This window comes from Lissotriton vulgaris, unplaced genomic scaffold (assembly GCF_964263255.1).
Source record: "Lissotriton vulgaris unplaced genomic scaffold, aLisVul1.2 SCAFFOLD_710, whole genome shotgun sequence".
NCBI lineage: Eukaryota > Metazoa > Chordata > Amphibia > Caudata > Salamandridae > Lissotriton > Lissotriton vulgaris.
The window spans coordinates 762,237-790,023 of NW_028245732.1; the positions used below are offsets into that span (position 1 = coordinate 762,237).

At 45.2% G+C, this 27,787-nt stretch overlaps 1 protein-coding gene across 1 annotated transcript in view; it reads right to left on the minus strand.

The window, feature by feature from the left end:
* Nucleotides 1–27,787, minus strand: part of LOC147666301 (histone H4 transcription factor-like) — a 157,018-nt gene that overhangs the window by 104,950 nt on the left and 24,281 nt on the right. Inside the window, 3 exon segments of the mRNA XM_086949149.1 lie at nt 9,606–9,758; nt 10,134–10,245; nt 25,141–25,367. Coding sequence (XP_086805275.1) covers nt 9,606–9,758; nt 10,134–10,245; nt 25,141–25,367 — 492 coding nt within the window.

Here is a 27,787-nt window from a genome sequence, read left to right on the forward strand (position 1 = left end):
GAGCTCAGATTTCGGGTGAAGCACCTGTCCTCGGGACATTGTGAGCAGAGCTGGATGTTGACACAGCCGAATAGGTGGCTGGGCCGAGAGGCGGTGAAGGTCCGTGAACCAGTGCTGCCTCGGCCAGAATGGCGCGATCAGGATCAGAGTGCAGGGCTCCAACTTCATCTTCCTGAGAATCCTGGGTATCAGTGGGAATGGCGGAAAGGCGTATGCAAAGATGTTGTACCATGCGATGAAAAAAGCATTTCCGAGGGTTCCTGGTTGGTGATGCCTGCTTGCGAAGCTTGGGCATTTGGCGTTCTCTTTCGTGGCAAAGAGGTCTATTTGTGGAGTTCCCCCTTCCGCGAAGAGGTATTCCAGCACCTCCAGGTCTACTTCCCAATCGTGAGATGGAGATCCCTGTCTGCTCAGAGCATCCGCCAAGACGTTGTCCTTGCCCGGGACGTACTCCGCTTTCAGCGTTATCCCATGTTCCACCAGCCAGTTCCAGACCCTTTGCGATTCGCGAGATAGTGATAGCGTCTCCCCCTGCTTGTTCAGGCAGTGCATCGTCGTGGTGTTGTCTGTTCTGACGAGCACTGGGGAGTTTTGAAAGCGTGGCAGGAAAGCTTGTAGAGCCAGGAAGACAGCTCAACTCCAATAGGTTGATGTGGAGCCGGGTTTCTTGTTCTGTCCACTTGCCATGGACCTAGAGTTCTTGGAGGCCCACTCCCCAGCCTTCTAGGGATGCGTCCGTTATCACATGTGGCTCTGCGGGAAGCAGAAACGGCAATCCCTTTGACAGGTGTTTGAGCAATCTCCACCACTGTAAGTGGTTGACCATGTGTCGAGTGACTCTTATGCGGTCCTCGAATGATCCTGTGCTTTGAGTCCATTGGTTTGTCAACTCCTCCTGGAGTGGGCGCATCTTGAGGCGGCAATGGGGTATGAGCATAATACATGAGGACATCATGCCTAGGAGAGACTTGAAGGTGCGGACCGGTAAAGTTTTCCTTGATGCCACAGACGTGGCCAGGGAGAGGAGTTTGACTTTCCTTTCCTGAGAAGGGAAAGCCTTGATACGTTCCGTGTCCAAAGAAAGGTAATGACCTTGTTGGGCTCCAGTGTAGACTTCTCGTGGTTGAGGGTCAAACCTAGACGTTGGAAAATGTTCAGACAGGCGCTGGAGGATTTGGCTGCGCCTTTTGCAGATGGTGCCTTTACCAGCCAGTCGTCCAGGTATGGGAAGACCTGGTGTCCTTGTTTGCGAAGGAAGGCTGCCACAGGGGAGAGGCATTTGGTAAATATCCGTGGTGCAGATTTGAGGCCAAACGGGAGGAAAGGAAATTGGTAATGTTGCCCCGCTACAGCAAATCTGAGGTACTTCCTGTGGCCTTTGAGGATAGGAATATGGTAGTAGACGTCCTGCAGGTCTAAGGACGTCATGTAGTCCCCTTCCTCCAATAGTCCCAGGATCTCCTGGAGTGTCACCATACGCAGCGATTGTTTCTTTAGGAACAAGTTGAGTGCCCTGAGATCCAGGATTGGTCTCCACTTTTTCCCTTTTTTGTGGATCAGGAAGAAGTGGGAGTAAAAACCTTTCCCTTTGTGGGCAGGTGGAACCTTCTCTATCGCTCCCTTCTGCATCATGGAAGCGATTTCCTGAAGAACCAATCGTAGGTGCCTGTGGGTCCGTTTGCGAGGTGGTGTTGTCGGGGGAATTGTGACAAATTCCAGAGAATGTCCGAACTGAATGAGCTGGAGCACCCCCCGATCTGTTGTTATCAATCTCCAATTTGCGAGGAAGTGAGTGAGTTTTCCTCCAATTTTGAAGGAGCTCGATGGTGGATGGATGGGCCATTGACACAAGTCATTGGCGGCCGCCAGCTGGTTTTTTCTGGTTCTTCCCTCTATAGTTATACTTGCCGTAGGAAGTCGGACGCCCTTGCTGTTGTTGTCGCGGTTGGTATTGTGTTCTGTTCTGGCTGTATGAATAAGAGGACCTGTTCTGACATGTGCCTCTATATGAGGATTGTCCTCTGTTTTTGTTTCCACGAAAGGACTGGTTTCGGAATTGCAGTGTCCCAAGGACTTTGGCAGTGTCCGTGTCTTTTTTGATAGTATTTAAGGCCTCCTCAATCTTTTCCCCGAAGAGATGCTGGCCGTCATAAGGCATATCAATAATTTTCGTCTGCACCTCCTGGCGGAAAGAGGTGGCCTTAAGCCAACCTTGTTTTCTGAGTAAAGCAGCACCTGATAAATGCCTGAACCCGGTCAAGGCGACATCCATTGCGCAGTCAATGAGTTCAAAAGCAGACGTCTGTCCTTCCAAGAGGAGTAATTGAGCTTCCTCTTTTACATCCTCTGGCAGGTGAGATAGGTAAGGTGCAATATCTGCCCAAAGTTGCCGGTTGTAGCGGCCCAGGAGTACGATGGAATTTGCCACCTTTACTGTCATGGCCGACGTGGTGGAAAAACGCTTGCCAATAGTATCCAGTTTTCTGCCTTCCTTGTCAGGTGGTGTTGACAAAGGCGATGCTGGGTTACGTGAATTTTTCTGCGCCGCCTGGGTTACCACAGAATCTGCCTTGGGGGTGACCTGTGAGGCATGCTGGCGCTGATGAGGTTGCCTTGTATTTCTTTTCAAGCCTGGGTACCACTACTGGAATTGAGGCTGGTGTTTGCATCAGTAATTTTCCTTGCTGCCATATAAAGTCAATGATGGGATTTGACTTGGTTGTCTTTTTGGCTGGTTCCTTGAAGTTGTACAGGAAGCACTCAGTTTCCTGCGTTTCAATAGCCTTATGGAATCGCTTGGCTGCACGCTCCGCAAGGTTATGGAATCCACCAATGTCTGCGGGTGGTGATTCCGAGGACTGTGGTTCCGGGGAGGCCGGAGAAGGAGCGATGTAGTCTTGATCTACATCTGGGTCAGACTCATCTCCACGGACCTCGCCTTCTTCCTGGTCCCCTTCGTCAGCAGACGAATACATTTCCTGCACTGGCTCTTGTTCTCTACTGAGCGCCAGTGGTGGCGGCTTGTGTCGGGCCAAAGGAGTGGGTGCTTGTACAGTAGCAGGTACAGGCGTAGAGGGCTGCTCCAGGAACCGCTGCTTATAATCTTGGATCCGAAATTGTAGGTCTGATACAATGGCAGCTGGTAGGCACACCATCGGTGTAACCTGTGTGTGGACTCGAGTGTGGACTGAATGTTCTACATGTTCCACCTCCTCTAATTCCTCATCAGTGCTTTGGCACTTAACCAGAAGGTCTGATGGGCTTGTGGCTTGTGTGTACAGCTCCTCCTCCGACTCCTCGCCTTGTAATAGACAGGTTGGAGGCAGCTCTTGCACCTTACTGGGTGACGTCAGGTCTGGCGTAATTGGTTTCCTCGTGATCTTAATGGCGACATGGGATGTCTGTGGCGGCAGGGTATTCATGGAGTGAGAAAGTAACGCAGACTCTTTCCATTTTCCTGTTGGGGTTGTCAGATGCGGCGCCGATCACGACGATGCATTTCCAGGGATCGTCGACGGCGTCGTCGTCGATATCACCTTAGTCGACGGTATTTTCCCCGTCGTCGACGTGTCCTTCGTCGACGGGATGATCTTCGTCGACGGGACCATCGTCGTCGACTTTGGCTTCGACGTCAACTTCGTCGTCGGCGATAAGATCTTCGTCGTCGATGGAGTAAATGGAATGGTCGACGACACTGGCATACTCGCCGTCGATTAAGGCGTCGTCGTCGAGGTAGAGGTCGACGATGCTGTTGTCGTTGATGCAGTTTTTTGCGCTGAGTAGATACTCGACGCTGTCGTCGTCAAAATCAGCGGTTGCTTCCTGGCGACAGGAAGATCCTTGCCAGACACCGAGGTTTTGCCCTCGGAGGACTTCTTAAGACTCTTCTTAGGAGGGGTGTCTGAGGGGCTAGGCGAAGTAACCCTTGGCCTCTTCAAGGAAAATTGTGAGGTACCAGACACACTCTCACCGTCTTCTGACACCAAGTCATCTGTTCTGTCCTTCAGTCTGTTCAGCCAGAGTAGCAGGCGTCCTTCTTTGAGGGTCTTGCTTGAGAAGGTCTTACATATTTTGCAGTCCTTGGCTAGATGGTGAGGGTAGAGGCAATACAAGCAGGTTTCATGCTTGTCCTCTACATGGAGCCTTTTCTTTCCACACGAGGAACAGGCTCTAAAGAGACCCTTTTTCTGGGCTGCAGCCATAATGTAATAACTTTTGTAAATTCGTTTTTTAAAGTAAGAAGTAGAAATCCTGAGAACTCAGGTGGAGACTCCCTAGCACAACATGCGGTAGAAAATCTGAGAGACCTAGGCTCCCGACAGGAAGGTTCTAGAAGGAGGTGGTAGCTGATTGGTTGGTTTTCTTTAATTGGTCCTTTTTACAAAAGGACATAGATAGGCCACTAAGGTGGGACCCTTGGGCCTACTCTAGTTTGGTCCTTTATACAAAAGGACGTGGATAGGATACTAAGGTGGGATCCTTAGGCCTATTTTTCTCTATGTATGTCTATAGGACATTACTTTTTTATATACCAGAGGCTCCCGTCTCGACGACGGGAAATGATTCAGACATGTTAATCTATGAAAGACACCCAAATACTGGATAATCTAGTGGCCCCGATTATACTCTTGTAAAAGCAGGTCCTGCTTTTTTGTGAACTATTCATGGTGGGACCGGTAACATCAGCCACCACTAGGTGGAGCCTAATACTAGGGTGCCTTCTTTTGTGCCCCAGTACATTATTTTTAGGTCTCGCCTAGCAACGATGGGCACGAGCTGCTCACTCCTGACGAGATCTAGTCGTCGCTTTGGCTCGCGAAGCGGGGGTGGAAGCACCACCCACGCTTCTTACTGGCGCGCCCGCCAAATCCGTGCTTTCTATTGGGAGGGAAACATGTTTGGTTCCCTCCCTGTCTTCCTTCGGCGTGCTTGCCCGGACAGGGCATGTGCCTGGACAGGGCATGTGCACGAGCCTGGACAGGGCATGTGCACGCGCTGCTTTGCTTTCAATCTGTGAAGTTCCCCGGGCGTTTCCTGTAATTACAGCATATTAGCCGAACGCGCGCTTGGCGCGCTTTCACTTTCTGTACTCCCGCTGTTCCAACTGCTTTTGCTGCAAATGCAAATCAAGCATTATTTTTTTATGCACAGGTGTGTTGAAAAGCGGTTATTGGCTACCGCTAATGTTTCTTTTTAACCGGTGGGGACGCGCGCATGGGGCGCTTTCACTTTCTGTACTCCCCGCGTTCCAACTGCTTTTAAGCTGCAAATGCAAATCAAGCATTATTTTTTCATGCACCAGTGTGTCGAAAAGTGGTTACTGGCCTCCGCTAAAGGGTGTAGACGATTTCGGAACAGGATAATTGGAAATCACTTAACGTGTTAGGGGCGGGGGGCGAGTGCCTTCGTAAATAGTCTACTTAACCGACTGCAAAGCGGCAACAGAAGGACTGCACAGCACATAACAGCTAATACTAAAAATAAAGCTTTGACCCAACTTTTTTTTTTTATTAATTCACAGTCTAGATAAGGCGCTGGATGCAGAACGCTCTATGCTGCTTGAATGCCCCTGTGCCAAGCCACGGCCCACAACCGTGGTGAAGTGAAACCTCTTAGGTTTGCAGTAATACTAGCCCATGTGAGTGTGCGTGAAACTCCGGAGTTGAATAAGTAGGTTCTTCCCAGAATGGATCAAAGGATGACAGTCACATTTGTGCACAAGCCACCAATGCTGTTTTTCGACCTGGCATCAGGAAATCCAGGAGGGGGCAATTAACTAAACTGTGCCAGTGAACAGAGCGTGTTAGCACTTTCCTTAGCATTGACAATGCCAAACGGACTGCTGCCAATGCAGACCTATTGGCTACCAGTCTCACAGAATAATAGAGGCAACTGTACTATTGCACGTTTAATGTGCCTTGCACCTTACCAATGAACTAGTGATTAGCACACATGTTTCTTTTTTCACATGTTTCTTTTTTCAGTTGGCCAATGCTGAAGAAGGGAGTCCCCATATCGTGTTTTACAGGTTCCCCTTCTGACCCTGTGGTGTCGTAAATGAGGGGCAGCCACAAGGAGGGTGACTTCTGATTGGCTAGAGCTAACCTCATAATCAGTATGGTATACTGTAGTGGCACGAGGAGTGACATGACAGCCTCTGTGTGCTGCCATTGCGCTTTGAGGCTGAAAAAATTGAGGACAATGGGCTAGAGATGATGCCATTTCCAAAATAATTCTCTCGATTTTCTCAGAAATATTTTTGGTTTCAATTTTAGGATCATGCACTGTAATTTTCTTTGGTCACCTAGTACGATTAAATCCCATGACCACTTTAAGTGAGGTTGCGGGCTCTGCTTGGCCCCAGTGGTGGTTTCTTCACAAAGGCGGGGGAGCGCTGACCCCCTGCTGTGAGCAGTGCGTAAAAAAATGCTAATGAAATAATTTGTTATTTTATATTTTACTAATGTGTGTGCCGCAGCCGCCCTCGGCTGCCACCGAGCCAAGAGACATGCAGTGCATGTCCGTTTGGACGGCTGTCTTGCGACAGACAGCCTGTGCCAGTGAACATAACGTGTTCGCACTTTACTTAGCAATCAACTTTCTGACAGGAGTGTTAAAAGTCGATGTGAACGTAGCCCCAAACCCCCTGCAAGTATGTAGAACTGGACTTTCCAGGTGGAAACAATGAAAACCCCTGCTGACACCAGCGCAACCACGCCCTTCTCAGGTCATGTATGGCAGTGGGAATGAGTGCTTGAGTAAATAGCCCAAAAATAATGCAAAGCGAAAGCAAGTGTAAACACTTCATACGATTTTCAGTATATCGTAAAATACATCAGCAAACACTCCCAGACTCCAAAATGCAGGTTGTTATAGGCAGATAGACCTGGGCAAAAACCTTTTGTTTTCAATCCTCAGTAAGTGGATGTGAAACTGAGGAGAATCACTGTTGACTCAGCCGCCTGCTCCAAATTTTAAACAAGCATTTGCAATGCAATAGGTCTCGCATTTACGCGACTAAGTTATCGGCATTGTAAAGGACTATGCCTTTTATTTAGGTTTTAAAAACGAAAACAAAAATAAAAGGCAAAGTCATAGCTCAAACTCGCGTAAATGCGAGACCTATTGCATTGCAAATGCTTTTTGTGATTCTGGCAGCCTCACAAAGCCGTGGGAGGGCGACACCGATTGTGCATCTGAAACAAGCAGTTTTGGAAATCGCAACACTTTGAATGATTCAGAGTAGGGGGTTAAATGGAAGAGCAAGCCCCAAGGAAAAAGGGTCATATCAAAATGCAAATGTTAAAATACCTATACTCTCCTGGAACAAGAGGATTCAGCCTTCTTGCATGGAAGGAGGAGAGGCTACGGGATGAGAAATTCCTGCAGCCCCACTCTCTGTGCGATAAAATCTTCAGAAGAAGAAAAGGGTGACCGAATAGGCATGATCCTCTGTGTTGGAGCACAGGCTAGGATTACAAGAAATTCGGTAGAACTGTAGGGATGTATGTCAGTACAACGCGATCTTTTAGATCGCGGTACTTTACAACGCTGCCATTACAACGCAAGTCGTTACAACGACTTGCGTTGGAGGGCGCGGATTGTGGAATATTATAATTTTATATTCCAACACCAGTCCACGTAACAGTAGGGAAGGTGTTGGAATATATAATTACAATATTCCTTAACCAACAGAGCCATCCAGCGCAAGTCGTAGTAACGACTTGCGTTGTAAGGGCTGCGTTGTTAAGGTAGTGCGGTGTAAACACTACGTTGTAAACGAAGTTACCCAACTGTAGAAGCCCGATGCCATCAAGGAACGCTTTTTCTGTCGAGCCTGGGTAGCGCATGCGCTTCTCTGCGAGGCATGGCGTATGGAGCATGTGCCCGCTCTCCGCCCACATTTTTCATTGGCTTGTGTCATTGTCCATTGTAAACTGTGGCTGTTCATTGGTCAAAAGGCTTTGTAGACCCTTCTGGTCTCATTTTGTAACCTCCCATGGAGACACCCCTTGTTACATGTGGTGTTGCTCCGTAGGCTTTAATTACAGCCTACGAGCACTGTTTTCTCAAATAGCGCAGGACACGCTTTTTTTATTTTTATGGCACGCATTTGCAATGCAATAGGTCTCGCATTTGCAAGAGTTTAAGCTGTTGGCATAGTAAATGACAATGTCTTTTATTTATCCGTTTTAAAAACACATAACCAAAAGGCATTGTCATTTAAAATGCCAATAGCTCAAACTCTCATAAATGCGAGACTAATTGCATTGCAAATGCTCGTTTCTTTTTCAGCTAGCTCAAACTCTCATACATGCGAGACTAATTGCATTGCAAATGCTCGTTTCTTTTTCAGCTAGCTCAAACTCTCATACATGCGAGACTAATTGCATTGCAAATGCTCGTTTCTTTTTGTTAAGTATTGGAAAGTATTTGCAGTACAACAAAAAAGTGTGGGAACACAGCACTAACCCTAGCAGTTACCACCCACTTCAGCCTCTGCATATCACAGTGAGCTTACTGTCAGGTCAACAAGCCAAGAGAAGGGGCATTTTAATTAAGCGATGTACTGCCATCAAGGAACTATATTTTGGTCTAAATTCAGCTGTCTACATCCACTTTTCAGATTCATGCGACTATGCAAGGAAGAGATCAATCAGGCAAATCTACATCAGAGTCAGTCATGCCCACCACATCCTAGCGTGCCGAGCAACACAATTCATTAGCTGGACCTTTAATCCCACCACCCCTAAAGCAGGGTTCACTGCAAATAAATCTGAATATTCAAGCAACATTGATCAGCGTTAGTTGTACGCTTTGTCTCAGTATATGAGCAGCAACGTTCTGTGGGACTGTAGTGCTCTGTGCAGGGAGGGATTTTTTCATGTGGGGCAATTCATACATAAGTTGTAAGAAAGACAGTGGTTCTTTTCTTAAGGCTGGCACAAAAACCCCTAGAAACCCACAGACCTGGCGGTGTTCACAACAAGCCATTACACTATTTTGAGTACCACCTGCCCATTAGATACCACTAGAACCAGGTGTAGAATCAGCATTCCCTTTCCCTTAAGCATAGCAAAAAGCAACAACCTATGTATGTAAGAGAATAAAGGTCCAATTTTGCTGGGAGAGTGCAGTATTTCAACAATAGTAATGACCATTTGCTGTAGACTAAAAAAAATAAAAACAATTCTGAAGCAACGTTGGTGCGGGAAGCACAGATTATTATTTTGGAATACAACCTACACATTTTGAACATAATTTCATATTCAGTCAGCGTGCTCATGAAGTACAATCTTTCTGTATTTGCGATTTTCTTCTGTGGTCTATAGTTTGACATTTTTGACAAACTGTTTAAGCATCTGTCTTCACATGGAAGCCCAAGGAGTGCCACAAACCGAGAAAACTGGAAAATCATACACACCCCTGAGATGGGCTCGGGATAGATTGCACAACATAGTGGAGTAAGATTATGTGCCTCTGCATCGTGCAAAAACTCCTCTAGGTCCAGAATATGGAAGAAAAAATGGCCAGTAGCACATACACAGATAGAAATGCTGGAGTGATGCGCACGAACACAAAGCAGTAAAATGTCCCACGCTTACCTTCGTCCGCAGTCTGCCGGCGAATATGGTCAAAGAACTTAGTCCTATTCGCGAACATCCCTCCGCAGGTGGGACAAGCCAGCACTTTCTCCTGTGTGTGGCTGCGCAGATGTTCCCGCAGCTTGTTGCGGACTCTGAATGAGCTTACACATTCTAGAAGACAAAAAGAAGGGGTAAAGACACTATCATTAGCGATTAGCCACTTACTCCTGCGCCATAAACATTTCACTTTTTAATTGTAACACTTTTATTTAAGCCTGTAACAGTTCAAATATCCATGCACTCCGAGATCACTGTGGACCAGAGTTCAATGTTCATAATCAATTATTTAACTGAGGCCTTGCGTCACAGATTATGGTCAAGCGCCGAAGACTGGATTAGCACCCAACTCTTAAAGTTGCATACAAGGCAACCCAACACCAAGGTCACACTCTCTTCAGATGCTGCGCAGTTTACAGCGAATGTACTTGAAGTCTGTCCCCAAGGTGATTAGCCACAGAGACCTCACCTCTTGAGAGTATCCCTTACCCTTCCAGAGGCAGAAGAGTTGCTGGTTTTCCTTGCCGGATGCTCCCACTGTGGCAAATGAGCAGTGCACTTCCACGTGTCGGTAGTATTCCTCGATGTTATCAAACAGCATCTGCAATGAGGAAATCATAGAACATGTATTCAAAATAGATCCAAACTCTTCCATCAAAATAATAGGGGAAAAGAGGAACAGGGGTAGTAAACATCTAACATAGCGGCTTTTAACCTTTTGACTTTATCATAACTGGTACCCAGAGACCCCACACTGAGTCATTATTGGAATCAGGGGACCCCAGAGTCACTACTGGAAGCCGGTGACATCCTGGCCTTGGAAATTTAGATGATCTAAACTGCAAAAACAATACAGGAAAATACAGAAATAACACTCATTGAACAAATACCCACATTATTAAATATTTGAATAAACATACACAAAAATATATATACATATCAAAATCAACATTTTAATTTAAAAAGAAGGCTGTACCTTTTCTAAACTCAACTGAGGCCACTCATTCTGTTTGATGCACTTGCAGTGCTCTTACAAATCAATCTGAGGATACCACCTACATTTCTTGCCTACAATTTCAAATTCCTTCACATTTAAAGAACGGTCGAATATTTAAATTTACATTTTGCATCTTTATTTATACTTGATTAATCATCCAGAATTTATCTTCCTAAACTGTTAATACGGTTTAATTTTCTAAGCAGTTACGGACCCCCTCAGTAGGCGTAGAAGAGCCCTAGTAGATCCCAGAGCACAGGTTAGGAATCCCTGGCACTTCGACTGACCCAGAGCTGCTGCCCCCGCCCCCCAGTGCCTGGAGACCCTCACTGGTGAGTAACGCGCTTTATAAACCACTGATTGATTGAACATGTTAGGGATCAGTCTCCGCCAAGTGGCAAAGGCCAGGTCAAGGACCAGTATAGGTAATGTCTTACAAAATTGGTATATACACATCGATAAAAAAAAGCAAACAAATCCTGTCAGGGTCACAAAATACCTTTTTAGTAATCTCTTTATAAATGTTATTTATTGAATTTTCATAGTCAACACCCGAAGGCGTAGAAAATGGGGAAATGCTGAATAAAACAAATAGTGTAAGAAATTCATACACTTTGGGATATTGTCAGCCACACTGTTGCAGGGCCAGACAAAACACCTGAATGCCGTGGTAGATACTTGGGCTATGGGAGCGAGAGTAGATATGAGAAACCTGGGCACAGAAGGAGCCCAGGAGAGGATGAGAGGTGTGGGGGGACAACAACGTGGTGGTGGTAATGGGGGACGATGTTGGTGGTGGTAGTAGTTGGGGACGACTGTGGTGGTGGCGGCAGTAGTGGGAGACTACTGTGGTGGGGATAGTAGTGGTGGGGGGTGACTGGTGGTGGTAGGGAGGACTACGGTGGTGGTGGTGGTGGGGGGCGACGTGGTGGTAGTTGCGGGGGAAGATTGTGGTGGTGGGACGACGGTGGTGGTGGTGGACAGAGGTGTGTTTTCATGAGTCAGAGTGTGGGGGGGGGAGGATGGTGGTGATGGGGGACGACAGTGGTGCTGGAGACGACAGTGGTGCTGGAGACGACAGTGGTGCTGGAGACGACAGTGGTGGTGGGTTTTCATGAGCCCAAATGCGAGGGTAAATGTGTTTGTTCAGTGTGGTTATACACCCACATAGACAGTGTCCCTTCCCAAGGGACAAGCCCTGGCATCTAGCAGTAGCATCTGGTGCCCACTGGAATAAAGGAGTCATCTCTGGCATATTGGTGAACCTGTTTTGGCATAAATTTGGTGATCTATTAAATAATAGTAGTCCTGACATAATGGTGACACCAAACACCATTATGTGAGTGAGGGCACATAACTACTTGAGCCTGCACTCTGCCACTCCAGCGCAGCAGTACCCATCCATGTCAACTTTGGCATCCCCAGAATAATTGTGATTTTACTTGGTATGATGGGGACCATCTCTGCCAAAAAGTTGTTCAGTCCTGGCATAATGATGGCCATACTTCCCACACTGTGGGCATCCTTGGCATTATGGCATCTACCCCTGGAATATGGTGGCAATCCTTGGCATGTTAGCTATCCTTGAGCTGCATACGTAAAACGCAAACATGTGTTTCAGAATGTGTCCATTTTAGGCGGTTACACGAATGACCACTTCCTTAAAAAAAAAAAAAATTAAACACACAGGCAAGTGTCTGTGGGAAACCTAATATATATTCACTCAATATGAAGTAATCAGAGACAAGAACAGTATTTTCTTCATAAAAGGACAATCTTTGGTTTGGTATAATTAAGTTTATTTGCCCAAAATGAAAAGCTTGCACTGGATAGCAAAATGTGCATTTAAAAACCAATATACAGACGAAGGATTTTTTCAAAATCCATTCACATGAGTTATTTGAATGATAATTCATCCAGATTTGATTAACTTTACAGACAATACATCTGGCAGCAGAAGGCACTTTCTGCTAGTACTCATACTTCATTACATTTTGTGGAGGCATTTCTTTGTGATAAAATTACTATTGGTAACCCTACCAGATATGCAGAGGTTGTCATGAATGATTTTGTATCAAGTGGCCCCTATTCAAATCACGCATGATCCCTGGTGATAAGGCATAGAGGTGTTACATGGTTTATTGATTGTCTTTCTTCTTTGTAACTCCTCTAAATATTTTATATTAAAAATCTGTTACCACAAAATTGGCTGTTTGTGAAATGCCAGTCTCTACTCTCCTCCATCAACCGATTTATAACCCTTTACTTCCTAGGGCCCGGTTTCTTCCTAGTACTAACAACTGTGAATTGATGTCAACGTTTGTATTCTATAAATCAAGCAATTGGAGAGGGATAGGCTGGAGTGGGGTAGATCGGGATAGATTGGAGTGAAGTGTGGTAGAATGTGGTGGGCTGGAGTGGAAATTGGAGTGAAGTGGGTGATTGGAGTGGATTGTGGTACATTTGAGTGGGATAGGGTGGGGTATATTGGGGTTGGGAGGGTTAGATTGTAATTTTTATGAACACTAATTATATCACATAGTTTCATACCACTACATCAGAGACTGCGTACCAAAATAGGAAAAGTGTTGTATGAGGGAGAAAAAAGTAAGGGAATGGAAGAGTCTTTTGTCCTACCCAGATAGGCTTTCGTTTAGCAGAGAGCAAAAAGAGGTTCCTGGTAAAGTGATGAGGGAGAAACTCAAGTTTTTGACATTGCCCCTCAGGTGAAGTTGCTTGTACCAAGTTTTATCAAAACCAATCTTGGTCTAGTCGAACTTCAATTCGAATTTACATATGCTCATACCTTTTCTTTTGTGACATACCTTACACGTTAACCCACACTGATTTCCTAAGTCCGGTTAAGGACCGCCCAGATCTGTATATGTCGAGTTGGTTGAAAAGTGACTTGCAGAATTTTAAAAAAGGGACATTGTTGAATGAAGCACAAAACAGAATTGTGCCTAATCGCAGTCCAGCCACATTGTTTTAACTGAAATTCAGAATTTAAAATAAGGATAATGCTCTTGCCACTGGAGAATGTACTCGGCGCTAGTCTGACAGGAATGTGAAGGGGGTATTGTGTGGGGGGGGGGGGAGCATTGGCAAAGCCAACGCGTCTAGCTTTTGCGAGAGTTTGAGCTTATTTGTGTTGTAGATAGACAATGTCTTTTAGCCAAGTGTTGTGGAATGGATGTATGCAGGGGGATTGGAATTATGTGGGTTGGATTGGAATGGTTAGTTGTGGAATTGTGCGGCGTGGAATTATGTGGCATGGTGTAATTTTGAGGATTAAAACTGGCTGCCTTTTATTTGGCAGACTGCGCAACGCCTGCACACGATGTTCACATCCACCTAAAAACAGTTCTCTTCAGCAATAAAGCTTGTTTAAAGTGTGCTTTTTTCACATTAACTTTAAATACCAGTTATTCTTTGCTTCTTTATAAGTGCTGTTATAGTGTTTACGTGACATTGTAAAATGGAGTAAACAAACAAAAACAACATATATCAGCCACGTCAGTGAATGTTTTTACATTTAAAATTTGGGTTACAAGCATACAATCGCAACATTCTGGTGGAGGCCAACTTCCTTTATTTTTGTTGCAAAATCTTGCAATTCAAAAAAACATTGCACTGTCTTGCCAAGTCAAGACTTACTAGGTTTGCCACTGCTTGTTTAAATTGTAAATAACTGGCGACCGCACTGATACCTACGTGCGGACTGAACTTAATTTTACCTCTAGCATGAGTGGTCATCTTTTCAAGCTTAATGAGCATCAGAAAACGTTCAAGTGTCTTTAAAAAAGCACAACCCAAACTACAATGGACTAAAGCAAGGTGGACAATTAAAAGAGAAGCATTCACAGGTTAATTTGTCTGGAAACTTAGTATACAACTACAAGCCACTAGCATGTAATGACGCATGGTCAGATTGATGGGTAGCCAAAGTTTGCTGCAGTGCCTACTTTAAAACTGCCAGAACTCCCATTTTAGCTACCCTTTGTCCCAATCAGAGGACATGAAGGTGCTGCCAATTAATCTAACCGGTCACGCCTTTAATTTTCTAATACGTCAAGAAGTAATAAATGTAATTGCTGAATATAATGATTACACCAAAAAAACAGACACTTAACGCGCAAATATACAAGTCATATATGCTGATGCTGTTGGGGGGGGGGGGGGGGGGTTGCAATGGGCTTTCATGCATATGTTTCTTTTCCTTGGTTCTTGGGTTTCATCCAGCAGTGTCCTATATACGTATACGGCCCGCAAGGGTTGTTATCTTGCTTCAAAAACCCAATCAAATGGTTTATGGAAATAAAAAGTAACATGCATTGGTCCTATTATCTGATATCAAGGCACTCGGGATCTGAAAACAGCACAGTAACTAATTTACCACTAAAATAAGGGCTCACAAAACGTTAGCTAGTTACATTACCACAACAGGTGCCTTTAGACACTGAAATACAGTGTGCGAGCCTAGTTTTCGAGGGAATCTACGCGGTACCAAAAATTAATAACTGCGTACAGTGTTGGGGTCTTGGTGACAACAGCTGCTAAAGAGTTAAAGGTTATGATAAGTTCACTCCAGGCAACAACGCCTATGTGATACTACTGCACGATGTGCAATAAAGTTGGTTTCCCTTCCGGATGCTACATTTTCGAAGCCCCAGCAAAAACGGCTCGCAGTTAAGTGTAGGCTGACCGGCACGCAAGCGAGATGAATATGTGGCAGGAAAAGTTTCAAAAAGCAGAGCAAACTAGTGTTCCAACGTCCGTAACACAGGATGTTAAAAATACGGTTGATAGGGCATCTTATTTACTTGAAGCGGCATGGACGGGAAGAGAAGAAGGAAAACAGACGGGTTGGGGGCGAGGGTATAAACCACACAGACCTGATGTAGTTTACTGTAAATGTTTGCATAATGTCATATTAACAACAGCCACAAGAGGTCAGCAAAGAACATTAAATAGTTTCCACGCTCCCGTTTTCCAGTGCACACTAGGCAAGTGCGAACGAGGATGAGAGGCAGGTTAACAGTAACCATCAGAAGCCAGAGGCACACAGCGACCTGGCCCGCCTGACCCTGCCAGGAAAGGAAACCTCCATTGTTATTACACAGCTTAACATTGGACAAAGACTTCAACTCGTTAGTACCAGGTTAACGCCCAGATATAGCATAGCAATAAGCAACAGAAAGGGGGGAAGAGGTTGTGGCAAATGCCAGAGTTGCCGACTATGAAGCTGCGGAACCAGATTCGAGTCTCGGCTTTGGCTCAACATCCTGTTATTCTGGGCAAATCACTTAAGCATGTACAAATAAAGAGGTTAATCTCAAAACTGGACGTTTACATTCTGCTCTGCAATCACTTCAATATTCCACCTCTCTTCAACGAGAGTTGGTTGCACTCACCGAGCAGCAGAGCAGCTCCGATCGGAGAACAACAGGTGGTCTTTTCCAGCTCGAGAGGAACGAAAGCTGCAATAAAACGCAAGCAGCTATGGGCCTGAAGCTGAATACGCACTTACAGTGTAAAAGGAGCAGCAAAGAAATAATAAAATAGACCCCCAAACAACAGAAGCGTAAAGATTAAGTACTTGGCCCCTTCTCCGGTGGGAGGAAACAGAAAGACAACAAGCATTGGCATATCCAATAGGTCCCGCCTTTGAGACCTTATAAGTCTTTAGCCATGCAACACTTGATGTTGTTGCACCAAGAATATTGTGATGGATAACTAAACACTTAAAAAGGTCCCAAAGCCGAGACCTATTGGCTATGCCAATGCTTGTTTTTATTGTGTATACTTTTGACATTTTCTTGAAAAAAAAAATCGAATAAAGTTTTCAGCTAGTACTACGACTGAGAAGGTCTGCATTTTTGGTTCTATAGGGCTACAGTTTTTAATTTAATGTGGATATTATATTTGGTCAATGCAATGGTTATAAGAACCAACCTGAAAGTTGCAGGTTTGAAAAGGGACTTATGAAATCAAATATGTGAAAGGCATCACGGAAGGCACATAGGATGTACACAAATGTGGACCGGCATGCTCCACAGACAGGCCTGGCAGTGCTAGGGTTTGTTTAAAGGAGGCCGCGGGCCTGAGCAGAGGCAGCATGGCTCCGCTCATGTTATATTTCCTTCGTCAGATATGGTGCACAGCGCCACGAAAGACAAACTCTAGAAAGCCTCCGAGTAAAACAGGAGCACGCTGAACAGAAGGTTTCTATTCCGAACGAGCGCTATCCAAGTGTTCGGGCCTCAAATACCTGGCAGAGCTGAGGCACTGGAACAGCAGGAGGGATTCAAATTAAGGCAGTGTTAGTTCTGTGCGGGCAGGATTCAAATTGGATTTGACACCAGCGTATAAATTACTTTCTGCTCTTTCAGTACTGCTTTCTCTGGAGATAATCGGCAGAGATAATACTAACAAACAAGCAATACAAAAATAAACAAGCATTGGCCGCACGGCCATAAAAGTAACGGGCCGTGCGGCCGTGAAAGGGGATGCGTTCGAAAGTGATCGCGTCAAGAGGCGGATGCACGCTTGTGCGTGTAATAGCAAGCTGGTGGCTGCCTTTGGCAGCACTTGAAATACCCGCTTACTAAATGTCTCGCTAGACCAGCGCATGCGTTGGCTCTAGCGAGACCTAAAAAGGAGGGACAAAGAAGGATTGACCACTAGCAAGCAAGGATTTTTAAAGGACACTGAAACAAACAAATGAAATGCAGTGGGCAGACTGTAAGCCCACAAGACCTATATTGCTGAATCCAGGGCGTCTACAATATATATATATATGGTCTTGAAAGCGTGACCTAACAAACTATGGAGAGAACTCGTGCTGGGAAAGTTAATGGGTATAATGATGTCTGGATAGAAAGGATAATTGTGCGGAATTACCGTTAAACAAAATAAAACAAAAAAGCATTTGATGAGTGATATTAGTAAAGTGCTGCACAAGAGGAAGTCTGTGGCTTTGCGGACTGCTTGTGCGATTTAGGCACAGTAATCTGTACAGCACGATATGAAGAAAAAAAAATCTGACCCTGAGGCGAATCCATACTTCCCCCAGGAAGGGCCTCAGGCGAATAAAGAACCTTCACCAGTTTTTTAAAAAAAATGTATTCTTCTCAAAGCCAGTGTACTTTACTCAGTTTCAGGCTGGTGTGACTTTACGATCTCAAATTCTAGATTTGTGGGAAAGCCCTCTTAAATAAATAGGAACATGCTCATGTTTATTTCAGAGGTCAATGTAGGTTAAATTGGCATAGACTTACTTGGGGAGGACTACAGAAGTATGAATGGCGCATACTGTTATTTCATGACAGCTCAAAAGGTTTCACAATCTGCTTTAAGAAATATAATTTACTTGGTACGACGGGGGCATTTCCCTCCCGGATATCAAAAGATATTATTGGGCTGCCCATCTGGCAGCAATTAACCATTGCACTAACGGAAGGGTTGATGACCCTGGCTATGCCATGGATAAATGGCTTCTCCCCGGCAATAATTATAACAGAGCCCTATATTCTCGACCTAACAAGGACATTAACAGGTTCCACTAAGCACTCCGTTCATGTCTGGCATGTGGCCACGGGCCAGACAACTTTACATTAGACTCCTTCAGAAAGAATGGAAAAGCTTTTTACATTTTCACGAAGCCAAACCTCGAGCTCCTCAAGTCAGCAGCACCGATTTAAAAGGTTTAATGGGTGTGTGAAGTCAGTGCTTCCCGTACAAATTATTCAGGGCTTTTCCAGATCCCTGCGTTCATCCATATGGGTGTCTAGCTGTATATTCAAATACAGCTTAATACTTTCAAATGCATTTAACACTTTAAAACTCCTTTCACACTAAGGCTCTTGATGCCTCCTTTTCACTCTTTGGCACCTCTAGAGTATCCTTAAGTAAATAAAAACAAGCACTGCCCACTAATATGTGTATGGCTTTTATCTTTGAAAGATGTACATCCCAGGCCGCCTTAATCATAATCAGGTTTCCACATTGGATTTTAGACACTTACTCTAAGAAACTGAAATGTCTTGGAAAGGTTGCAGAGGCACAACATGTTTTGTGGCTTGCTTTAGGCGTGTGAAACGTGAACACGCCACAGATTGCTATATAGCATGTCACCGAAGTTGTGACTTAATCTGAGATAAACAATTAAATTCAACATCGGACGTCTATGGGCAGTCTACAAGATTGAATGACTCAAAAGCCAAAGTGCTCATGAACTTCGTTATGGTCCTTGTCTTGACCTACAGAGAAATGGAGACCTGCAAATGGTCATCTACTAGGGATGTCCAATGGTGGTTGCTAGGCCAAATATTCAGCACATCTGGACAAGTTACATACAATATAGCTTAAGTGGAATAATTTTTATGGAATCCGCTGCCATCCTGAAAAGCAAGCATGGCTCTAGTTGTCTGTACCCAATACAGAAAATACCAGAAATCGGATATCTTGACGCTGTAATTCCTATATGGATAGCTCAATATCAGTTTTGAGTGCAGAACACAAAGAGGCTAGTCTTCAAAGATATATGCCTAGGTCTCAGAATACATGGGTTGATGGTGAAGGGGAACACTTTGGTATAGGAGAAAATCTGATTATTAATTTAGGTTTCAATTAAATATGTTGGCTGAACCACTATGTTGGTCTATAGTGATGCTAAGAATGGAACATTCTCCAATCATGGCTCCTGAAAACAGACAAGGAAAATAGAAGTCAAAAGTTGCATCAGAAGTGCAAAGGCTATACAAATCCAGAATGTTCCGGAATGACAAAGCAAATCCAAATGTGTCATGATATTCCCCTCCGCACTTGTGCGCTTCGCTATGTTTACCGCGATTCAGCATAATGATGAGCGGAGTTGCCACGGACCAGGAACTACAATGACCAGCATGCTTAGCGAGACTAAGCGCGGACCGGAAAACGCCTTCAAATAGCGATCTCGGCAAAGACTCGGCGTCGTATATTGTGATCCTTGCCGACCTTGCCTGCAGCTATAAGGAGAGGAATCTAGGCGTACTCTGGCCGCAGCGGACCCGATTGAAGGAGAGAGGTAACTACGAGCGGCTACTCATTGCCTCACGCTCTTCATATTTCGTTAGTGTGTCAGTCCGACACACCTGATTGAATACTTTGGAGAAGACGCACACCACGGAGGTGTTTGCCGCGTCTCCCCCGCATCCACAGAGTATCGTTGTGGGCAGGAACAGCGGATTACTGAGGCATGATAGAGCGGCTGCTCTCTGCCCCCCGCTAGTTCCGCTCTTGGTCTTGTTCCTTAGCGTGTCAGAAGCAGAGATGCACACCACGGAGGTGTTTGCAGCGCCTCTGCTAAGAAGAAAGTTAAATACACGGGGTGCGTGTAAAGATACACTGTGTAATGCTCTGAGGATAGAAGGTCGAGCGGCTGCTCCCTTCATCACAGGCACAAAATGCATGGTTGAGTGTCCGGCTGGGCATTCCCAAGTTTCTTGCTTACCAAGTGAGAGCATCCCCAGGCACAGCAGCAGACCCCAAGATACCCTCCACCATTAGCAGCATTCGAACGGCATTTTCGGCGGTTACTTAGCACGGTGCCCTCTGTTGGCGAACACCGGGACCGGTGTTCATGCGGAGGACGGTGTGAGCCCCTGAAGGACTAAGGGAGCACGGCTGCTAATGGGTATCGTTGACCTTGGTTATTTCTTTCTTCTCAGTTATGACTTTTATTACGTAATGACTTGCTATTATGGTTTTCTTCATTTATCCTTTCTTCTTATAGCATATATACAATAAATACAATTGGACAACATTTGCTGATTGGAGTTTGGTCCCTGGTGCTATCTTGTCCTTCCTCCGATCCCGGGAAATCAGGTTGTTACAAAATGTGACCAAAAAGGCAAATTCAGATGCAGCAACACCAAGCAAAACAGCTATCCAAACAGGCAAAGCAAAACCAGGGCTGGCCAGGCAAGGAAACTCAGGTAGTAGCAACAGAAAATGACATAGGGTCAGCAATAAAGTAGAGTAAAGGTCATACAGTGAAGTTGAAATCACAGCTATGAGAAAGGCGTCAATGTTCTTTGTGTTCACCGATTACCTACACTGCTGCTTTGAGACCCAAGTGACAAAGGTAAACAGGAGAGATGGAAGGATAAGTACAGCATGTTTGATGGCAAACACTCCAGAGCATATAGTAACAGGAAGGGGATTATTTGAATATCGCAGCGTAAGAAGAGAGACATTTCTATTTGTTAGAGTGAACCGATTGCCGGTCAGAGTCACCAGGATGCCGGCCCATGGGGCTTCCATCATTCATACCATATCTGGTTTTCAATCATTAGAGTTGGTAATGTAAAGAAGACTGGAAAGGACCTTCACACAGTTTTATGATGTTGGGTCTTTCTTGGTTTAGTGATAAGCTTTTAGGGGCACAAGCATCAAGACAAGGAATTGCGAATCCTTATTAGCGATTTTTAAGGAATCGATATTTAGGAGTCGCAATTCCTTATGCGTGTAGGTTTTGCTAAAATAATAGCCATTCCTACACATTCCCCAATAGCGAATCGCAAATTGCGATTCGCTATTATATTAGGAATGCTTTCCCATTCATTCCTATATAGGCCTGCCTTTTGTGCACACATGCATTAAACACATATCTTTTTGTTTTGCTGCAAAGCGCATACGTTCAACTCTAGAAAACAACATATATTTGAGATCAAGAGTTGTCATTTTAAAAGCTGTAATGCAGTTTTCCGTCCACCAATTAGTGTTTTTCGTGTTGCCTTCCCCCAGTGCAGACACTTTATTAAAATGGCGGAATTCGAAGGCCTGGTTTCAGTTACAGCCCACTCCCCTGCAACGCGCACACATTATGGGCAATAAACCTGTACTCTTTCGGCCTGACTTCTTTAACAACCAGCATTAGGATATCAATATTTGATATGGGATCCCCTTGTATTTTTTTAGCCGAAAATTGGACCGCCATTAGGAGGCGTTGGCGTGCATTTGAGTGTTCACTGCCTGCGTGTAAATGTCGGCACGGATTAAAGGAAATGTTTTTTGTCAGTTATTCAGGGGCGGCTAGTGACATTTGAAAGTGGTGGGGCGTAAAATATTTTGCATATTGCACCACAGCGAGCGAGCGCAGCAAGCGAGCCGGAACCACCTTGCATCCATCCATACATCATTCATGCATTCACCCATCCATCCACCCACCCACCCACCCACCGACCCATCCATCCATACATCATTCATTCATGCATCCACCCATCCATCCATCCACCCATCCATCATCCATCCTGCATCCATTCATGCATCCACCCATCCGTCCATCCATCCATCCATCCTGCATCCATCATTCATTCATGCATCCACCCATCCATCCACCCACCCATCCATCCATCCTGCATCCATCCATCCTGCATCCATCATGCATCCACCCACCCACCCATCCATCCTGCATCCATCATTCATTCATGCATCCACCCATCCATCCATCCATCCACCCACCCATCCTGCATCCATTCATGCATCCACCCATCCATCCTGCATCCATCATTCATTCATGCATCCACCCATCCATCCACCCACCCATCCATCCTGCATCCATCCTGCATCCATCATTCATTCATGCATCCACCCACCCATCCATCCTGCATCCATCCTGCATCCATCTTTCATTCATGCATCCACCCACCCATCCATCCTGCATCCATCATTCATTCATGCATTCACCCATCCATCCACCCATCCTGCATCCATCATTCATTCATGCATCCACCCATCCATCCACCCACCCACCCATCCATCCTGCATCCATCATTCATTCATGCATCCACCCATCCATCCACCCATTCATCCTGCATCCATCCTGCATCCATCATTCATTCATGCATCCATCCACCCATCCATCCTGGATCCATCATTCATTCATGCACCCATCCATCCATCCACCCATCCATCCTGCATCCATCATTCATTCATGCATCCACCCATCCATCCATCCATCCACTCATCCATCCTGCATCCATCCTGCATCCATCATTCATAAAGGGGTGGGGATCGTGGGGAATAAACATTGCATGTAACACTGACAAACACAAATGTTGCAGAAGGTAAGCAAAACGAGTGTAAATGAGGGCAGCAAAACGAGTCTAATTGACGGCAGAAGGGCAGCAAAACGAGTTGCAGAAGGGCAGCAAAACGAGTGTAAATGAGGGCAGAAGGGCAGCAAACGAGTTGCAGAAGGGCAGCAAAACGAGTGTAAATGAGGGCAGAAGGGCAGCAAAACGAGTTGCAGAAGGGCAGCAAAACGAGTGTAAACGAGGGCAGAAGGGCAGCAAAACGAGTTGCAGAAGGGCAGCAAAACGAGTGTAAATGAGGGCAGAAGGGCAGCAAAACGAGTGTAAATGAGGGCAGAAGGGCAGCAAAATGAGTGTAAACGAGGGCAGAAGGGCAGCAAAACGAGTTGCAGAAGGGCAGCAAAACGAGTGTAAATGAGGGCAGAAGGGCAGCAAAATGAGTGTAAACGAGGGCAGAAGGGCAGCAAAACGAGTTGCAGAAGGGCAGCAAAACGAGTGTAAATCAGGGCAGAAGGGCAGCAAAACGAGTGTAAATGAGGGCAGAAGGGCAGCAAAACGAGTTGCAGAAGGGCAGCAAAACGAGTGTAAATGAGGGCAGAAGGGCAGCAAAACGAGTGTAAATGAGGGCAGAAGGGCCAGCAAAACGAGTCTAAATAAGGGCAGCAAAACGGGTCATTAGCAGTTAGATTGCCGACAAAGCTACGCTCATTTGTAGCAGCGCGCCAAAAACCGCCATTCCAAGCGCGTGCATAACGACGTTACTTCCTATAGTGTTTCTTTAATGAGTTAATCAGGTATTTACTTTTCTATCACCACATTTCATAAGCAAACCTGTGCTGCCTAACTGGCGATTGCTACTGCAGCATAATTTAATAAATAAAAATCACTCGGCATCTATATTTCTCAAGGTCGGATTTCACTTTCCGTGTACACTACACTACTACAGTGAACCCGTTTAGTAAACAATGTTCCTTCATAGCACTCTGATCATACCTGAGCTGGTGTGAACGCCGGGTCTCCCTGGCCGAGCGGTTCCTTCGGGACTTGACTGTCGCAGTGTCGCCCTCTCAAGTATTCCTTCCTGGGTCCGGTCAGGTCAGGTCAGGTCTGAAGTCAAGTCTTCCATCAAACGAACCCCATAAACAAACAGAGGCCGCAGTACGAGGGAGGGAGAGAGCTCTGGCCCCCCTGACAGGGGGTTATGTACCCGGGCTAGGTATTGACCAGCCAATCCTGGCGCTGTATGGTGCCCCCCTAGCCAGGATTGGCTGGGGGGGCACCATAACTGCTCACCCAGTCACCCTGTACAACCCCGGGGGCTGCCGCCCGCCCCCATGTCCTCTCTCTAAAGGGAAAATCAGGGGGGAAACAATCTGCGCATGAGCGGGCATGTTTGTGCCCAAAAGTCGACATGCGCAGCTTTAGCAGGCCCATCAGGCCCCCACCCCCCCTGCGCACTCCGGGAAAGTCGGGTGTCTCCCGGATTCCCGCCCGGCAGGTAGCGCGATTTTTAAAAAAATTTGTATGTGGTTTAGTGGTGACGCGGTGGGTCCATGGGGCTTAGTGGGGCTACGCCCCTACGCCCCAATGGACGCACCGCGCCTGCAGTTATGTAATGTTATTCTTTTCAAAGAGATGCTTTAAGAGAGACACCGTCTGCATAACAATATTACTCTCATGCCAGAGCATATTTGGATGTAGGAACCGTTATTTGCCGTGACGGTTTGGTAAAACTTTGAAAATTAAAATGTATATATACGGTGACCAGAATTGTAAAGCCAAAAACCGGGGCATTTCACAAAAATAGAAGAAGGACTACGATTTGACTTCAAGCCAGCACAGGGATTGACAGTGCTCCTAAGTAGAGAATTACAGAACAGGAAGTAAGAACATAAATAAGACGTATTTTTTTAAAACCAGTAGTTTCTTTGTTAATTAAATTGCTTTCTTGAAACAACTGCTAACTATCCCCGCTTTGCAAAACCTCCCACCGTTTTAAATCAACCCTCCCTAAACAAGCATTGGCACAGCCAATAGGTCTCGCCTTTGGGACCTTATAAGTGTTCAGTTATCCAGCACAATATACTTGGTGCAACAACATCAAGTGTTGCATGGCTAAACACTTATAAGGTCCCAAAAGCGAGACCTACTGGCTATACCAATGCTTGTTCAATTTAGTATTTAGGACTGGCTGCTATCAGATAAGTAAAGGAATAAAATGTTCCCGTGTGTGCAGACAATATGTCTGCCTGAATGCTTTTTCAGGACAGTTTTAAAGTCGATTTCATACATACTGAAAATGACATACCTTGGACGGCATCTGTTTTACATAAAGAGCACCTTGTCTAGATTGCTGGATGCTCACTGCTGCTACTCTATAACCTGGCCTGATATGGATAAAGTTTAAGCGGCTTCTTCTCACCTGGCAGTCCTGCCACAGGCAGACAAAGTTTTCCGGGATATCTGGAACGATATTCCTGCTTTGGAAGTCCAATATACAGTGGCCCAGGTTGGGCTGACTCTCCAGGGCCTCCTGACCCCTTTGTTTCAGCTTGGTGTGGTAACAGTGAAAGTAAACATGGCGGATCAGATCAGCCGGGTTCTCCATGCAACAAAAGCCACAGTCTTGCCACAAACAGGAGAATTCATCTGCAAGAAACAGAGTCAAGGAGCAGACATTAGATTTTCTAATCGTCCAAAAACAGCAACACGTGAGCAACTGTTTTTGTGTAGTGTACTACAAGACATTGAAATAAACACTATTGGCTATGGCCCAAGCATCACGAATGGTTGCAGAAATTAAATACATTAACATTTTTTTTAAAAGTAGGTTAAGTCTTGAGGTAGGTTCTTGAAGGATGAGAGATGCGCGATTCAGGTAGAGAAGGGGACCTTTAGTTACATGGAAAGTCCTTAAGTACAGAAGTACACAGTTCTAGCCAAGGCTTCATCCTCCCACCAACTGTTATGTTGGTCAAACTGGTGCTACTGAAGTGTCCTCCGAATCAACATCGCTATCAACCGGGAGCTGGTGAAAGAAGTTCAAACAAGGCAGTAAGTAACAAAGTAGCTGCTTACACCTGCTGCTCTGGTGCCCTACCCGTGTCACACACCACTAGGCCAGAGGAGAGGAGTCTTCCATTCCGGCAGGGGAATGCGACGTCCTGCAACTGATACGGTTGTGTTACAGATTAAGTGACATCAGCTGCAAGATAGAAACCACAGAAGTTGCTTACAGGTTTTTCCCGAGGGTGCATAATGTGCCACAAGAATGGCGGGTAAAAGGAAGTTTGTGGATCCTACCAGATTCCTGAATTTCCCTACAGGCGATAACATAGTGAGATTCACACAAGTCTCACCATCCTGGATTTCTCTGGGTGTCTAATTGGCAGAAATGCTTGGGTAGATTTCTCTGGGTAGCGGTTAAGCCCAGGACTAAAGTCTGCAACCCCCACATTGCTTGCAAAAATTGGAGAAGTCAACAGGTCGCGCCTATCCGAGGTATTGGGTTTGCCAATGCTTTTAGCCATGTTGCACAGTAGTGTAGCAGTTGTGCAGCATGCCTGAAAATAAATTGCCATGACTTGGCCAGTGCTGGTCGAGTTATAGTTTTTTCTGTTTTTTTTTTATTCCTGGTGGAAGGCAATGCAACACAGAAGGGTAGATACCTCCCACCAGCAATAAAAAACAATGCTATTTTAAACTTTCAGCCATGCTGCAGAGCAGCTGAGATGCTGTACAGCATGACAAATCCAACAGGTCAAGTATGCAAGGCCCATTGACTTTGCCAATGCTTGTCCTTAATGACATGTGCTGCACACAGCGCGTGCTATAAGACTGTACACAATGTAGGAAAGTGATAAAAACAACGATAATTTTTGAAATTTGAAATTTAAACTTTGTTTAGTTAATTAAAACCATAACAATTTGATGAATGTCGCACACAATTATAAAATTTATAAATTTGTCGCTATAAAAATGTTACAATGTTAAAAAATTCAAAGCAATAATTGTTCATATTGTTTTTATACGTTTCTCAAATGCCTGCAAGAACTTCACCAGCTTGCAGTGTATTCTTGGAGCAGTAGTATCCAGGCTTCCAATAATGGCTGATCTACATGTTCGTAGTTTCATGGACCGATAACTTTCCTTTAGGTGTGACCGTTCCTTGGATAGCATCTTACAGTGACAAATTATGTGTATTAGGTCCTCTTTAGGGCTACCACACAGTCGACAAGAAACGTCGTCAGGCAATTTCCAGGCAGGTTCATTTGCTAGTGTGGGAAAGTGCCCAAGTCTCAACGCCATCAGCTTTTTCTTAATAAAAATAGAATAAGTTGTTTCCAGGTATTTTGCAGCTGTCAATGTCTTATAGCCATTTATCACAGCCCATGAGTGCGAACGATGGGAGAACATTTCTTTGTCCAAGATTAACGAATTAAGTTTGGCCACTTTATTTAGGGTCTGTTTTAGGACAACAAATGACAGATTATTATCCCATAGGGTTTTTAAGCAAGTTGTCTCCAATGCTTGCATAAGAAATTGATTTGCTTTGGAATTCTTTTGGGATTTAAACTCTTGCCATAGGTAGGTATTCAGATTGTTATTACTTGCTTTTTGCTTGATCTGATACCAAACCTTAATATACGAGTATTGTCTCCCCGGTATTTCGTTTTTTAGTCCTAATTCAAGTCGCAATTGCGCTGGTGATGTCGTGCGTGGGAGACGTAATACTTTTTTGTATATTTTAGTTGTCAGGATGTTTAGTAGGTCGGCATCCTTTCCGTGCATTGCCACACTTGCATAGGTCAGGGTTGGGAGGATTTTGTTTGCCATTACAGTTAGAAGGGGTTTGAGTGATGGCCGTTCCAATTTTTTTGCCAAGGTACTTAGTCCAAATATCAGAGCACCCGCTCTTTGTGTCAGATAGTTCTTCTGTTCTTTTAGGTTAAGTTTGTCATCTATATAAAATCCCAGATATTTGTAAGCCGAGACTTTCTCTAGAGGTTTTCCTTTTAACCATATTTCATGATGCAATTCACGGCGATTAGTAATCAACATGGGTTTAG